Raw genomic sequence first — 16,003 nt, forward strand, 5'->3', positions numbered from 1 at the left:
CAGAGCGAGAGCGGTGAATGGTTTTGTGAGCGTATCCTTCCGCTCTCAGCAGAAAGCACGTTGTTTTGTTCAAACAGAAAGGAGACGCTTGGTGGTTTGTAAAAAAGGATGACGCCGACGAGTGTATGACTTATTGCTGATAGGGAAAATGAAATAAACAAGGGTCAAACTGGATAAAATACCAGAATAATCAACTGCACGTTTGTTTGAAACATTCTTTTTAACTATGAAATTCAACACAGCAACTAGAATGTAAGGAACATTCTGATATAATGTGTTTCTAGCACATAAAAAAGTTTTAATAATTAACGGGCAGAATATTCATTAAAATTAACAGCAAATGTTGAAAAGTGCTGGAAATTAAATATTAAAAATTAGAATGTAATGAAGAAATTCCACTGTGCACCTCGGTACCGCTGTAATAGTCACAGGTACCGCTGTAATATTCAACTGTCAAATCGCTCGGCAGTCAACAGAGCACAGGCCGTGCGTTTGTTTACAGTAAAATCACGTTCGGAAACGACCGCACCACGTTGTCTCGCTCAGTTTAATTTCATTTTCTACCTATTAAACCCATCAGCCGGCATTAACAATGAGTGAAGAAAGTGAAGATCAAACACTGATTTGTGTCCCCGGTCAGATATTGTGTGCCGCGTCCGAGTTCACCGTTGCCGGCCAGGGAACGTACGAAAAGCTGGGCTACATTCACGCCACCCTTGCCGGCATCGTGCAGATGAAGAAGCGCGAGAAAAACACCTTCATCTCGGTGGTTTCCTTCGGCGGCGGAGCAACGGTCCCGGTCATAGGCGATATTGTCACAGCACGGATCACGGCCGTACAAAATCGAATGGCAAGATGCCGCATACTGTGCATCGGAAAAACGGCACTGAACCGCACGCTGCGTGGAATCATCCGCAAGGAGGACGTGCGCGCCACGGAGGTGGATCGTGTGGAAATGCACAAATGCTTCCGACCGGGCGATATCATTCTGGCCCGAGTTTTGCATCAAATCGAGCTGAACGTGTTCCATCTTTCCACGGCGGATAATGAGCTGGGCGTTGTGGTGGCAATTTCTCCGAGTTCGCGCGCTACCTGGGGCGCGGATCCGATTCCGATGGTTCCGATCTGCTGGACGGAAGTGCAGTGTCCGGTGACGCTGGTGAAAGAGCCACGCAAAGTAGCGAAGGTGGTACCGGAGAAGGGCGAGTCGCTGAAGAAGAGTCTAGCGCTGTTTTAATTTTAAGAGTAAAAATGCAGATATTGTAAAGCAAAAGGAATAAATTCATGTACAATTTCAAATTCCACACGTAAACATTGCAGTGACAGTTGAGAACGTTTATAGCGTACGGTCGAGAGCTTCCCATGTCGATCTGAATCTCGCAATTATCGAAGAACAAAACTAAAGCACTTTGTGGTAATTATTTCAAAAATTCACTTGTTATAGCAAACAATAATTTAGCTCTGTTTTTTCAAAAACACTTCAACAACTTTCCGCAATATTAGCTATCCAACACAACATTTGCATTTGTTTACGGTCCTTATCACATCAGCTGTCAAAGTGGAGGCAACAAAAGCAAAACATAAACATCGATAAATGGTGAAAATTTCGCTCGCATAATCAACACCAATTGCGGCCTCCAATCGCTCGCTCCCTTCCTGGTGCTTTGCTGCAGTGTACACGTTGCAGATTTTCAATTGGTAAGACTGGTCCCGACATCAGCAGAGCACGATGCGAAAGGTGGTGGTGATACTAAAGTCGGAAAGTGAAAATGCGGACAACTATGGCACACTGCTGGAGAAGCACGGCTACGAGCCCGTCTTCATACCGACGCTAGACTTTTCGTTCAAAAACTTGGACGTGCTGCGGGATCGGCTGCTGTCGCCTTACAAGTACTCAGGCCTTATCTTTACCAGCCCGCGCAGCATCACGGCCGTGCGGGACGCGCTGGAGGGCCAGCGCAAGCTGAAGGACGATTGGAAAACGCTGGACAACTACAGCGTTGGTGAGACGTCCCGGGAGCTCATCCAGCGCACGCTGGACCTCGACACCAAGGGCCACCATTCGGGGAATGCGAGCAATTTGGCGGACTTTATCAAAACCGACCTGTACAACAAAACCATCACGATGCCGTTCCTGTTCCCCTGCGGCAATCTCAAGCAGGACGTGCTGCAGAACAAACTGTCCGAGTATGGCTACTCGCTCGACTCGGTGGAGGTGTACGAAACGGTGCCACATCGCGACCTGGAACGAAACCTGGTCGCCCTGTTCGCGGGTGAGCGGGAGAAGGAAGGTGATCGGACGATCGATAGCTTACTCTTTTTCAGCCCCTCCGGGATTAACTACTGTGCGCACGTGTTCGAGAAGCATCGCATTGATCTGACCGGCAAGCGCATCATTGCGATCGGGCCGAGCACGAAGAAAGCGATCGAAAACAAGGGCATCACGGTGCACCGGACGGCGGAGAAGCCGTCGCCTGACTATGTCGTTGGTGCGCTGCTACAGGACACCTAAAGCGGTGCGCACTATTTGGCTGTGTAGATGAAACTGGGAGAAGAACGCGAACGGTGAACAGGACATACATATACACTGCGCGCAAGAAGTGAGTGTGCGCTGGAAACAGATTACCAAGAGTGCAATAATCCGTCTTCGGTGTATATTTTTTCCTAAATGTTGACACAGACACACACCAGACACACACAGAGAGCGGATGAAGTATTTGTGAGTTCTTTTACCTTGTAATACAATATCCAAGAACAAGTGCTCGAGAAACTCGTAGAATTAAGACAGCCTAACACCCCTATCTCCTTACAAAGAATCGTGAATGTTATCGAAATCTTGTTGTTATAAAATGTATACTAGCCAGTTGGAATTAGCGATGAAGGAACCGGGAAGGCTTTATTACAACGGTTTGTCTTTCTATAAAAACCAAAACATCTTTTAAGTTTTTGGAAATACGTTAGATCTTCTCTATATTATTACTACGCCAAGCAAGAGAATTCCCTTAAGCATCGGACACGAACTGTGACACAAAAGCAAATCGGTCCATCCTTATGTCTGCAAACAATGTTGATCGCTTTTTAGAGGTCTGGTTTTTTTGTAATCTTTTGTATCGCTTTATATATTGTTAGCACAGCAATCAGTTCGAAGAATATCTTCGTAGTTCACAGGAGGGACAAACATGTATGAGAAGGTGCATGAAGTCAATTTTTAGGCACTGTTTTAGAAATAATCCATGTGTACGTGTGTCGTTCCCCGGTGCGAGGAAGTAGTAGTGCATCGGCACTATAGTTGTTACTGAGATAATGGAACCTGTACGTCAATAAGCCAAATCAAGATACAATAATGTAATGAACAATATATTAAGTTCCTCGAACTCACACACACACACACCGTGGCTCCGACACGTGTCACGAGGCGAACACACGGCCTAGCCGGCGAGGGGGACACTGTAGAACCGTTTTTAGATGGATTTCTCCTTTCTTTCGTTATGTTTTACGCGCACTTGTTATCGTTTTACTTACAGTAGTAATTGTGTTATAGCCTCTTCTGCTTAGCTTTTGATCATTTTAATCCCCTTTTTCTCAAGCGAGAAATAAAAACAAGCAAAATTATAGTTTTAGTCTAGCTTAGTGAAATTTAAAATCCGTTAAATAATTCGTGTACGCTACACACCAACACGTCATCGTTATAAAATAATTGTTAACCTTTTTGAACTAGTTTCCGATTCCAATTAAGTACGGGGCGCGTTTTAAATAAAGCATTAGAGGATGCCAACACAATTGGCAGAATGTTGAATAATTAGTTGAATTTCATTTTGGTCAGTAGTGAGTTATGGAAAAGCAATTTTCATTCAACGTTTTAAAATAGTATAGACCTAGTGGTAGATGCAAAAAGTCAATATTTTCCCCATATTTTCGGTCCAACGATCCCCACCCTGGGAAGCCATCGTTTCAAGCTGAATTAAGCAATGAATGCGACAACAAAGCTTAATTTTATGCCTTGATAAAACTCAGTCCGGCAATGGGCCAAACACACAACGACTGGAGGAAGAAACCGGGCTCAGTGTTTCGCTCTCACAGCATCGCGCAAAATTATGATCATTTTCGTTTATTGTATATTAGTGTAATTATCGTTTGCAGGCCCCGCAGAAAGAGCAGCCCATGTAATTAACCTGCCGAGAACGTGAGGACAGAGGACAGAAATTAATAACAGAAAATCGGCAACCGTGTGTTTCCTCCTCCCGCGATCGTACCACGGTGGATTCATTATCACATCAAGGAGTGCGCGCGCGGTCGAGATTATGTTCCGCCTTTCTTCATCTTCACCAAACACACACTCACACACATTCGATGTTCATATCCCTGGCGACAGGAGTTCCAACAAGCTGTCTTTTGGCGTGCCAGAAGCTTAATTTGCGGAAAATGAAGAAATGAATGTAAAATCAATATTATTATTTTTATGCCCCGAATGTCCCCCGTGGGAGTAAATGGGAGTAAGGCCACCCGGAGTGGGAGAGAGGAGAAATACCCAGTGGTTGAGAAGGAGGTTTGCATATTTTATAATACACTTCCCATGCTTCAACCACCTCCACCCCGAATGAAGAACAGGGGAGAGGAGCTGGGTGTATATCGGTGTTTTGATAACGATTTAAAGTGGAGCTGCCTGTATAACGAGCCCCTTGACGAGAAACAGAAGGAAGCCATACCTTCAACACTGACGGATACGATAGGGACGCTTTTGATTGGATTTTTGATTGGCCGTGCCAGTGTAGTGAACCGATAATGGAACACAACCCTCCGAAATCCTGTGCAGCTCGAGAGATCGAGCGAGCCGTGAGCACCGCGCACCGCAAGATTAGCGTCATGAAATTAATTAATTTATTTCTCCCGCGAAAGCCACATGAGAAATGCGTTTTTCATCAACCTTATGAAAATTGCCCTATATGCAAATCTGCCAATGCGTGAGGCACACGAAGGGTAGCGATCGAAAACCAAGTGACCGATCGATGTTTAAGTTTTTTTTTCCAATACGAAATGGAGATGTTGTTGTCGGTTGATACAAAAACAAGACATTGAATCCTTCTCGATTGTTACTTTATTTTATAGAGTTTTCTCTCTCACTCTGTTCGCTCTAATTTGCCCCTTTCGTTGCTTCATTTCGCATATTTTTAATTAACCGCGTTCCACAGTTTATTACCTCATACCGGGCGGTGGGGGTGGCGGCGGCATGTTGCCAACGGACGACGTTCGTGGTCCTCCGCGGGGTGATAAAAATGGATTATTTTTGCTGCCGGCCGAAGGACGTCCCGATCGTGGCGAGGCTGCCGTGTGTGCCGAATCGAAATGAAAACAGACAACAAGAAAAACGAACAGAAACTGTATTGGAAACCGACCCGAAATGTAAATGTTTCGTAAAAACAAACGGATCAGCAGTGCCGTTTGTGTCAGGATAAAGTTCCGAGCACACCCGGCAGAGCTCGTCTGTTGATGGTTTTAAATTTAAAAATCCCTGTACCCGGAGGGTACACCGGTAGCGTGCCCGGTTTTACATACCATTAAAATCGACCGGTGCGGGTGACAGGTCCATCGGGGAGACGGGTTCGTAGGGGCGCGTCGGACCGGTTCGCTGATTACCAGCGCTGAACGATGTTTCGGGATAGCGCGGCTCGTTGAAGTCTTCCGGCCACTGGCTCATCGTGGCGTTATCGTACGCTACACCCAAGAAGAAGAAAACCGAAACCGTATCAAACCGTTTGTTTGAGCTGATTCCGTGCTTTGGTACAGCACCGCCCCAAAAACCAGCAGCCAGGACTGTCTTAAAATATTGTTTTTATCACCATACACCAACGACACTTAGTGTGTAAACTACTGTGTGTGTGCGTGTGCCTGAGAGACTGAAACCAAAGAAGCTTAAATGGTGTGTAATTTCCGAAAAATTGGCCCCATTATTTAACCGAATTTGGTGGAACCGTTTTTGTCTCGCTAATGTAATTACTGTCGAATCCGCATGGTGTTGGTGTCGCTGGTAATGAGCTGGCGTAAAACTGGTTCCGCGTTTTTGCTTGCTTACCGTACTGCGCATCCGCTTCGGCCGCATTGTACGGATCGCCGGTGGGGAAGAAGGTCGGCACTACCTGGTGCGGCGACGGGAACATCGAGATGTCAAACTCTTTCTTTTTCAGCTCGTTCTTATCATCATCCACCGTTGTGTGGTGGCTGGTGCGTGAAACCCTGCGTGAAAAGGCACGTTTGTTTAGCGCAAGCTGCAGAGATGATTCATGCGCAAGACAAGCGCAATGCTCACCTGCGATAGTCCTTGAAGATGTCGATCTTCCATATCATGTACAGCACGAACAGGAAGGTGCCCACGATCGCCAGACTGATGCCGATCCACGTCAGCAGGATGCGATTGCTCTCGGGCATAATGTACATCTCGTACCCGGCACGCTGTAACGCCATCTGACCATACTCTTCCCACATTTCGTCCAGCCTCGCCACATCCAGCTCGTACTGCGGCTCGGTCGCCTCGGTGGTAGAGATCGATATGAAACCTTTCTGCAGGAACTTGTTCCCAAATCCAAAATCCAACCCATCATCATCGTCCGACGGTTCGTAGAAGATGGGCCGCAGCGGTACGGCAAACTCCAGGCTTACGCAGTTCTCGTAGTTCCTCCACGTGTCGGGACACTTGCGAGCGAGAAGCTTCACATCGAACGGGCTAAAATAATGAAACAGACATATTAAGTACACTCCGTCTTTCAACAAGAACAAACTGAAACTCTGTTTTCTATTTCCCTACCGACTCGGCATGTACGACAGGGTGCGATTTTCGATGTACTGGTTGCTGGCGTTCGAAAGCGCTTCCTTAATCTCGGCCCACGTGCTCGGCAGATCCATCATCGCCGGTGTGATGACAATTTCCTTCGTCGTCCACTGTAGCTCCTCCTGCGGTACGATCACTTCCGTTGTGGTCGGTGTCGTGGGAGAGTTTAGCTCACCGAACGGGGCATACGAAAGCTGGAAGCCTCGATGACTCTGTTCGGTGCCATTTTCCTGTCCGGCGACGAAGTGAATGGTGAAGAAGGTCGATTGTGGTATAAGAAAACGGAGCGGTTCCTGGTACGTGCCCGTAAGTACCGGACCCTTCTCGAGCGTGTCTTCCAGATTACCAGCACGTATAAACAGGAAGTCAGTGGTTGGATCAAGATCTATGTCATGGATCGTGATCTGCATGCCGCGCCCACCATCGACCGAGAAACTGAGGAGAAGGAAATGCGGCTTGAAATGGGAGGATAAAACGTTGGAAGGTAACTCCCATCAGTTACTCACTTTCGCATATCATCAACAACGCTCGGATAAGGGTTGGGATAGTTGGGTGAGGTCACAGTGATCTCTTCCGGATGTTGGTCCAGATACTTCTTCACACCTTGCGCTTTGGATTCACCTTCCTCCAGATTGTATAGGACTTGCGCTTTCAGATGCTTGAGAGGACCTTGTCCATTATCCACATCGTACCAACCGTCATCACCTTCATTCAGAGGGATGTTTTGCTCATGAACTGGAACGTGGATTAGTTGGGGGATCTTAGGTTCTTCGCGTTGTGTGTCCTCCACCTGTATTTCAACATCTCCAGAAGCTTCCTGTGTGTCAGCGGCCTCTTCAAACACCTTTCCAACATCACCGACGGAAAGGTTTTCCGACATGTCAAGCAGCTCCACGTCTTCTTGATCGTCAATGATCTCCAGATCATCCAGAGGGTTCCCACGTGGACGCATCCCCGGAGGTCTCATCACTCGACCGTTCACCTCCTTTACGGGTGGAGCAAAATCTTCAAACTTTCCACGAGTGACATCCTGTTGCTCCTTTTCCTCTGCCAGCGGTGGTGGTGCCATATCAAGCTGTTCTTCTGCAGCCGCATCTTCTGGAGGACAGTTCACGTAGTCATCGGTCAGGGAGCTTTGGCTGATCTTGTCATCTGGAGGTGATTGCAGATCGGCCGTGAGCTCTTTCGTCTCATCCTGCGGGCGTGCAGTGACGAGAACGTTCGATGCTGCAACAGATAACGACACATCAAAACCAATTCCTTGCTTTTTGCACTACGAGAAGCACGAGCAATGCACGAAGCAGCCCATTGTTGATTCGCTTAAAACCTCGTCATTGAACAATAACACTTTGAAGTTGCGATTTCGCTTATCTTATCGCGTGGGGGAGAGGTTATGCTGACACAAACACACACACAAACACAAATTCAGACATGTTTCGATACGGAATTGGACACCATTGACATACAGGATGGTATTTTGCACGATGCACTGGTTCCACAAACAGGTGGCAATGGAGCAATTGCATGTGCTTTTCAATGAACAATTTCACTTTTCTATTACGCCACGTTTTCACAATGATGCAACACTTACCAAACAAAAGCACAAACACGGAAACACTAAACAATCTTGTCGATAGAGCCATTTCTCAATCACTCTCTCTTTTCCACAAAAAATCACTGTTTTATCACAATCCAATCACTCGTTTTTTCAACTCACGGCGCGAACCGGATCAACGCCACACGCATGGCTCGAGAGCGAGCGGTTTTGGACCTGGGAGCGAACAAATCATACTAAATTGCACACACCAGGTGAGGGTTTGATTTAAGTTGGTTTGATGAAGACATTTTTATCACCGACAAACAGCGCAACTCCTTCACTTTACACCGATACTACGCGTTGATGAGGAGGCCCCAGCGTTATCAATTGTTGGCACGGCGGTTGTTGATGATAAGATGCCAAATGTATATTATTAGAGAAAGAGAAAAAGAGAGAGCGAGGAGGGCCGCCCTCTAACGTGTGTGTTGTTGTTAGGCTATTAGTTGAAGGGCTTCTTTATTAGATTGCTAGTGGATTTCCACGCTTTTCTGGTGTGGATTGTTTCATCATGCATTGGGCAGTATCGCGTAAGAGATAAGATGGGTAAAATGGATTGCTACTTCTTAAAGATTAGTAAAATCACACAAGCAATCTATTTATCGGGATTGCAGATTGCTATTTTTGATCTGCTGATGCAATATTTCATTGATAATTATGAAATTAAAGTCAATTTTAGGCTTTTAAACCAAAAACTGTGTTAAAAGCTAAAGCTATAATTGTATTGTTTTCGATGATAGTTTGGTTCCGCATGATCTGTTCCTTAATAGCGCGCCCTCTCTCAAAAGGGGGTGTAGCTCAGATGGTAGAGCGCTCGCTTAGCATGTGAGAGGTACCGGGATCGATACCCGGCATCTCCAGAGTAAAATCTTTTTATCGCTGCTTCGAAGTTCAACTCGCCATCCCAAGTTAGTAAGTAGTTTCTGGTAACTCAGTTATTAATAAAACATATTTTAACAGTTCAAATGTTTACCAAACTTAAAAATAAAAATACTATTTCAGTGAAATTTTATACTATCATACTGCAACCAGCCTTAAAAAATAACCAAAATTAAAACTCCCCAGGAAGACCAGTAAGACACAACTACCTGTGTTTCATGCTTCAGATCGGTCGATTGGTAAGCAATTATGGTTGCCGTACCTTTCCCTTCCTCTGCCACATCCTATCTCCTTCCTTCCCATACCACTCCGAGCAACAAATCAATCAATCGGCTCGACTGGCACACCGAAAAGCATTCCATACCAAACCATTACACTTGATATTACATGCATCAACGTGCGGCGAGGACTACAGGGAGCCACACGAGATCGCCAGCCGCAGCCCCCCCGTAGATTGTGTGAAGACAAAAATCTTTCGCCTGCAAAAAAAACCCGAGGACCTCCTATCCGAGCTCATCAATCTTGGGCCACGGGCTGGGGGACCGTTAATTGAACATATTCAACAATTTCATTAACAATGACCCAGTTGGCAAGACAGCAAAGGGGATGCATTTTTGGCTTTGCTGTCATGCGCCCGCCGGCTCTAAAGTCGAACCACTTGCCATGCAGAGATCACCCCATTTGGGGAGCATAAAAGGAATAACTTCAAAAAAGGAACACACGACGGTCGTTGCGCACCGTTCCTCCGTATGGGGTCACAGGCGCGACGGGATCCACCCGTTGGAGATAATATCGGCAATTAGCGATTATTAATTACGGCGGGATCCCCGGGATACGGGTTTGGCGTCGGGTGTGCAGTAATTGAAAAGAAAGGACCAACTTCACTCCGCCCGGGGAGGGAGAGGACTCAGGCATCGGTCGGACGCACCCCTGCTGCTGACCGGGAATGGAAGCATCTTCCGGCAGCTCCCGCAGGACAGTCTTTGACACGCCGGAAAATTGCTCAACGCCTTGCTGTTGAGACGACAAACCCCGGCAAGAGATGTAGCGAAGCATCGCAATACAACTTTATCCGAAGAGATGAAACCGATGGTGTGTAAGTGCTGCTGTGGCCAGTGGGCAATGCAATTGCTGTTGGAATTTGCACGACACGTCCAGTGGATTCCATCGTGTCCCCGTGTATATGCGACCCGCACCGGCCTCGGGGAGCATACATTCCAACATCGTTGCACCACAAACACGCCACAGACACAAGAAAAAAACATGATATCAACTGCTCGCAAAGAACATTAATGTCATGGAGGATTTTATCGCCACTTTTCTTTCTTCCTACAGAGTGGCATGTGTTTTCATTTCTCGAAACGGAAAGATTATTAGCGCCCGCACCCAACCGAGCGTTGCATCAAACTGGGTGCATGTGTCGGTTTGGGGTGCACATCGATTGAAACTGATCGCTTGAAGAGATCACGAGAGGATCGGCCGCTTGTTTGTGTTGTGAGTAGAATTTATGATTTTATTTATAAGCCTTATCGCAATAGACGAGCAAACATGCAGCAGCATTAGCTGTGTGCGCTGTGTCGTTGTGCACGATGCATTTTAATCAGAAGCTGTACATGAGACTGTGGAGTTGATATTGAGAGAAAAATTATTCCAATGAAATTGCAATAATTATTACACACATAATTGCCCTCCTTTTGAACGATTGTGTCCCCCTACTCTTTGAGTCAACTCACCCGAAAGGGTCTCGAATATGAAAAAGCACCTAAATGCACGCAACACGCACAGCACCACCACGGCTCCCGCCATCATCCATCACGAGCGGTGTTGATTAGCTTGTTTATCTTGCTTGTTTGTTTATGCAGTTGTTTTATATATTTACCCACTTATTGTACCGAACACAGCAGAGCGTATTTACTCACCGCTTAAATGGCCATAATCACACACAATCCTGACACAAACATCCCAAGAAGTCTTCGGCTGGCCACCCGTCAACGCAATTAAAATTTTATCTGCACGATTCTTCTCTCCAGCGCCTACTGATTGGGGTGGGATCAATTTGGCTTTACTTCACCGATGCCCAAGGTATGTAAACACTGCGCTGTGGTGGCGTACGGGTACATAGAGGCAAGCAGTAAAAAATCACATCCAATAAGGGGCTTTTCACCGCGATCGCGCATGTCCGGTGGTGTTGGTGTGTGTGTGTGTCATAAAATCGGGATGGAATGAATTTCCAATGAACCATTGAAGAGTGCGCGCGAGAAAGGCGGTTCTCGTATTACTTTTCCTCCCTCGGGACGTCTCTGGGATGCAGAATAATGTTGTCAAAATTATAACCATGCTCGTGCGCCGCGCCACTCGCGCGTTATACGCCGTCCGTTACTGGCGGCTGCGTGGGTTGATAATGGTCCGTAAATTATATTGTTTCACTCCGCCGGCCCGAAACAACCTGCCCGTGTGAGAGACAGAGAAGGACTGTGTGTGAATGCGTGTGGATGATTGCCGGGGATAATAATGTGTGTGTGTGTGTGTCCCTCCGGTGACGGTTGGGACGACTTCTGGATGGTTTCCGTTTGTTTCGTTCCTTTTTTTCCAATAAAAAAGAAAGAAAGAAGAAATATCTCACGATGTTGGAATTGAGTTTCTTCTGCGGGGGAGCTGCAAGAGTTCCCTTTGCTGCACCAGCGATCGTGACGCGGAAACGGGGTGGGGTCGTCCGTAAATCAAGAATCGAGTGTCTTTCCGAGCGAAACCTAATGGTAGCGGAGAAATCTGCAATCTTCGAATTGTCTCGGTTTATTAAACAAAAGTAATAAGCCCAAGGGAGTGCAAAAAGCGTAATTGCATTTACAGCGTAGCAAGTAAGGTGTGGCTGGCGGGTGTGTGTGTGTGTGTGTGTGATTTGCAGTAAACTGCAGTAAAAACGTGCACCGTAATCGGCTTTTGGGCTTGATCGCAAAACTGGGCTGATCTCAACTTGGTCCTTGGACGGTGGCTATTGATCGGGATGCACAGCGGGACGAGAGAGGAAGAGAATGGGACGAAATGGGCGAAAGAATGCGACCATTACCATCTCATTTAAGCGATACGCAAACGACACTGTTGCTCTGGCTGCGGGATAATCTCGTCGAAAGTGGTTCACATTGGGGCGTTATTTGATCAATTTAGTATTAAAAATAAAACCTTCCCCCCTTCAACACGGAGCAGGGATGGAAAGTGGTTCCATTTGCTCCATCACAGCGGGGGAGATGAGTCGACTCACGAGATCACAATCTCGCCCCACAATATTGCGCACACTGATCGCGAAGAAAAGCGAACCAGTTAAATGTCGTAAAGTGCGCGAATTCACATGTTCCAACTGGGAGTTTCGTTTTGCTCTTTGTCTCTTTTACCATAATGTTATAACAAAATAACACATTTTTTCATGTGTCCACCAGTTTGGCGGTGCTATACTTCTGTATCGCTACACTACTGCCTCCACCCAAACACCACCGCACCCCTCTCAAGAAGGGGGAAATGGTCCATAAAAGCTGGCTTTAACGGCGCAATTAAACTGTGATAAGATTAAAGCAGCGTTCTTTACTTTCCTTTACGACTGATCCAATCAGCGTGCGTTAAGTGCGCCGGTAAGGTTTGGTCGGCTGACTGTGGGGAGCGAGAGACATACACTCACACATCCGGACGGACCACGCTGTCCCAGCCGACAACGGTAGTGTTTTACGACACCTCGAGGCACCTTACTTTGGCAATGTGGTCCTGGTGTGGTTTGGTTTTTGGAGGCCTCTGTGGGATAAAATTAGAGCATGGCTCGTTAAAACATTCACAAGCAGGGTAGAAGCAGGGGATCGGGGCGCGATTGGTGTATCGGATTGTGTACTTTTAGGTTATCTGATCGGCCAGCTTCCACAGCATTTTGTGGCATCGCTCGCGATCTTCCAGCCCGGCGCAAGCACAAATGAAACAAGGAGAGTTAATTATGGCACGAGCTAAAGCAATACTCCTAGAGGTAGTAAGGTGAGTGGCAATGGAGGTTCGTTTCCTGTTCAGTAATTAATCTCACGTTTGCAAACCGATTTCAAGTAGCGTGGATCTGCGCGTGGAGTGCTGCTAGTCTGGAGCGGAGTGATCCCTAATCTCCTCCATCACACTTGACGCGGGCTCAGTCTTATCGGAGCTGCCCAAAACTAGATGTCATTTAGTCAGGTGTTGGTTGTCGTAAAACTGCGTACTTGTGAGAAGCCTTCCTCCAAACAGAGGTAGTTTGTTACCACTTTTATTGCAACCGCTCCCCGCAGCGGATTTGGCAAACTAAACCTTCCGAAATGGTTTGTTAGCTTCACACCACGTTGTCTGGCCACAAAAAGAGCACCCAGAAAGAAACCAGTTCGGGATGAAATTGCTGAGAAAACTCGCACAACTGAGCAGCGGAAGGTAGGTCTGCTCTAAATCGTGCGAGGTTTAGTGTGCGGTGTTCCCATCGGGATATAAAACTCTTCCGTGCATCAAGGTTTATGATACACACATCAAACCGTTCGGTTAGTTTGTTAAGGTTATGCTGTCTAGGGGCTTCCGTTGGGCCGTTTGCAGGCCGAACGAACAAACAAAAAACATACCTTTACCGCTTTGTTTGCTTTGAATTAGCGTTTGGTGTTGGGAACGTGAGCATTTTGGTGGCCACTTTTAGCCACTGGTGTTTGTGTTTATATCACATTTATAGGGCAGTGTCGATCGAACGCGCAATGTGGATCAACTTTTATTTCTATCTAAAATGCTTAGTGATCTTTTTTTCCCTTTATTTCAGAATGATTTGCGTGACTCATTTCAGTGTGTTTATTTCGCGGAAAAAGTCTTAGTAGAAGCTAAAAGATTGGGGCACAAAATTCTCCTAAAATGTACCGACAATTTATATTACTTTGGGTTATTTCAGAGGTGACTCGTGAGACTTACTAAAGACAATCATTTACAGCAAAAAGTTGAGCAAGAAATAGTAATTATTTTTAAATATCAGCTAAAATTAACGACTCATCTGTTGAACTGTAATTAACATGCAATATTCTTTACCACAAATACGTCTGAATTATAGGTTCGACAAACAATTTCAATAAACAACAAGGCGCCGCATCAAACTGCCGACAATCCCCATGCAAAAGGGCTTAGTAGCACCAGCACCACCAAACCCTATTGACCTTCGCCCTACTAAACAAGTGATTTACACGGCGATGAATGATGGGGATTGGAAATTGAAAACAAAAACTCATGTGTTACCCCATGCAGGAGACACATAAATAATGTTCTACTGCCCCTACCCCCCAGAGTATTCGCACCACATCATAAACAAAAACAATATGTTATTTATTGAATGAAAAGGTTTTCTTGTACTTACATCGATTCATTGATCTACGAGCGACTTGGCAGCACGATGAGCCCGCAACCTTCGGAAAGGAAGACAGCAAAACAATCAAACAATCGTATGGCGTTAATAGGTACAACCGGAGAGGACACCTCAGGCGAGATGACCTTACTAGCGGGTACGTGTGCATGTGTCCGTATGTGCCTCCCCATCATTACAGTTTTACCACCCGTGCACGTGCACCCCACATGTATTAGTAGGGATTAGCCTCTTGGTTCTAGTCTCCCCTCGTTCTGTCTCAGGCGGTGGAAGGAGGTTCGTCGCTTGCTTCATTGTTTCAGTCTTTTGTGCAGTTTGGAGCGACGAATCCCACGAAAACTCGTGGGCTTATTACCGCTTCATCAAATCGGCACACCACGACACAGAACACCCTTTGACACACAGCCAATTAATGCATGAGTTTTGGCTTTTTCGGGCCCGGGCGCTTGGGCGCACTCATTCACTCATCACGGTGACCTTTTTGTTTGGCCCCAGTCGGACGGTTTTTGAGCGGGGTTTTCCCCAGCTAAATCCCTTCGTTGGCCATCATGTGACTGCACTGTCGTCTTTGGAGCTGATTCACCGCCAATGTGGCATGACCCTGATCTAACTTCGATCAGATCGAATCGATCAATTGGCTACCGCTCTTGATTGAGGCACCAGCTTGGAACCACTGAAAGATCTTCCACGCCAAAAAAAAAAGACCTGAATGGTTCAAAATTATCGATCATCTGCAGCGTTTGACACATATTTTCTTTTGTCGTTCTCTTTCGCTTCTTCACTTCAGCAGACACACACACTTTTTAATGAGGGCTTTTTGAAGAACGTTTCCCATCGTACGAATCATGCCGTCATCACCACTAGGAAGGAAGGAAGGAAGTTACACCGACGGAGACCTGCGCTTACCAATTAAATTGTTTCAATAGTAACCCTCCGCTTTTCGTGCCTTTAGGTGCGATTTTTCTATCGTGTCTTTCATCGTGTTCATTGTCACATTGTCACACAGTGCGGCGGCAGGTTCGCGGCTTTTCGATTTATTCCGCAGTTCATGTTGAGCAAGGTCCTTCCTTCCCTACCGTTGCACAGTCATCGTCGGTGCTTAGAATGTCACCAGGGTCGTAAACAACGTGAAACAAAACAACTACGAAACCCAAGAAGCGATCAAGAAAAGGTACTCTGGGAGGGCGCTCTGTTGCGAACGGTTTGCGTTATTAATAATACACGTCATACAGTCAACCGATCGAACTGAGTGAGTTCGATAGACCACCGGAATGGATCGTTGGTACCAAGAGGGCAGTAGTAGGAGTTAGAAAGGAGGTTA

At 46.4% G+C, this 16,003-nt stretch overlaps 3 protein-coding genes and 1 non-coding gene across 4 annotated transcripts; 3 read left to right on the forward strand and 1 right to left on the reverse strand.

Annotated features, from left to right (window-relative positions):
- Positions 1-458: 458 nt before the first annotated feature.
- Positions 459-1,299, forward strand: LOC1277888 (exosome complex component CSL4). The gene has a single exon (XM_317396.5). It carries the CDS (start codon positions 593-595, stop codon positions 1,235-1,237), a length of 645 nt encoding a protein of 214 aa, XP_317396.4. The 5' UTR covers positions 459-592; the 3' UTR covers positions 1,238-1,299.
- On the forward strand, positions 1,281-3,796 carry LOC1277887 (uroporphyrinogen-III synthase). Its single transcript, XM_061661641.1, has 2 exons — positions 1,281-1,414; positions 1,504-3,796. Exon 2 carries the CDS (start codon positions 1,730-1,732, stop codon positions 2,510-2,512), a length of 783 nt encoding a protein of 260 aa, XP_061517625.1. The 5' UTR covers positions 1,281-1,414; positions 1,504-1,729; the 3' UTR covers positions 2,513-3,796.
- A 1,281-nt stretch (positions 3,797-5,077) lies between these two features.
- Positions 5,078-8,706, reverse strand: LOC1277886 (uncharacterized). Its single transcript, XM_317394.4, has 7 exons — positions 8,415-8,706; positions 7,330-8,050; positions 6,800-7,258; positions 6,305-6,718; positions 6,071-6,231; positions 5,554-5,712; positions 5,078-5,321 (listed from the first exon to the last, which is right to left on the reverse strand). Exons 1-7 carry the CDS (start codon positions 8,464-8,466, stop codon positions 5,194-5,196), a joined length of 2,094 nt encoding a protein of 697 aa, XP_317394.4. The 5' UTR covers positions 8,467-8,706; the 3' UTR covers positions 5,078-5,193.
- Positions 8,707-9,204: 498 nt separating this feature from the next.
- Positions 9,205-9,277, forward strand: Trnaa-agc (transfer RNA alanine (anticodon AGC)). Its single transcript has one exon. It is a non-coding gene; the product is annotated as a tRNA-Ala (tRNA).
- The last annotated feature ends 6,726 nt before the right edge of the window (positions 9,278-16,003 follow it).

Source organism: Anopheles gambiae, chromosome 3 (genome assembly GCF_943734735.2).
Source record: "Anopheles gambiae chromosome 3, idAnoGambNW_F1_1, whole genome shotgun sequence".
In the NCBI taxonomy this organism is placed as follows: Eukaryota; Metazoa; Arthropoda; class Insecta; order Diptera; family Culicidae; genus Anopheles; species Anopheles gambiae.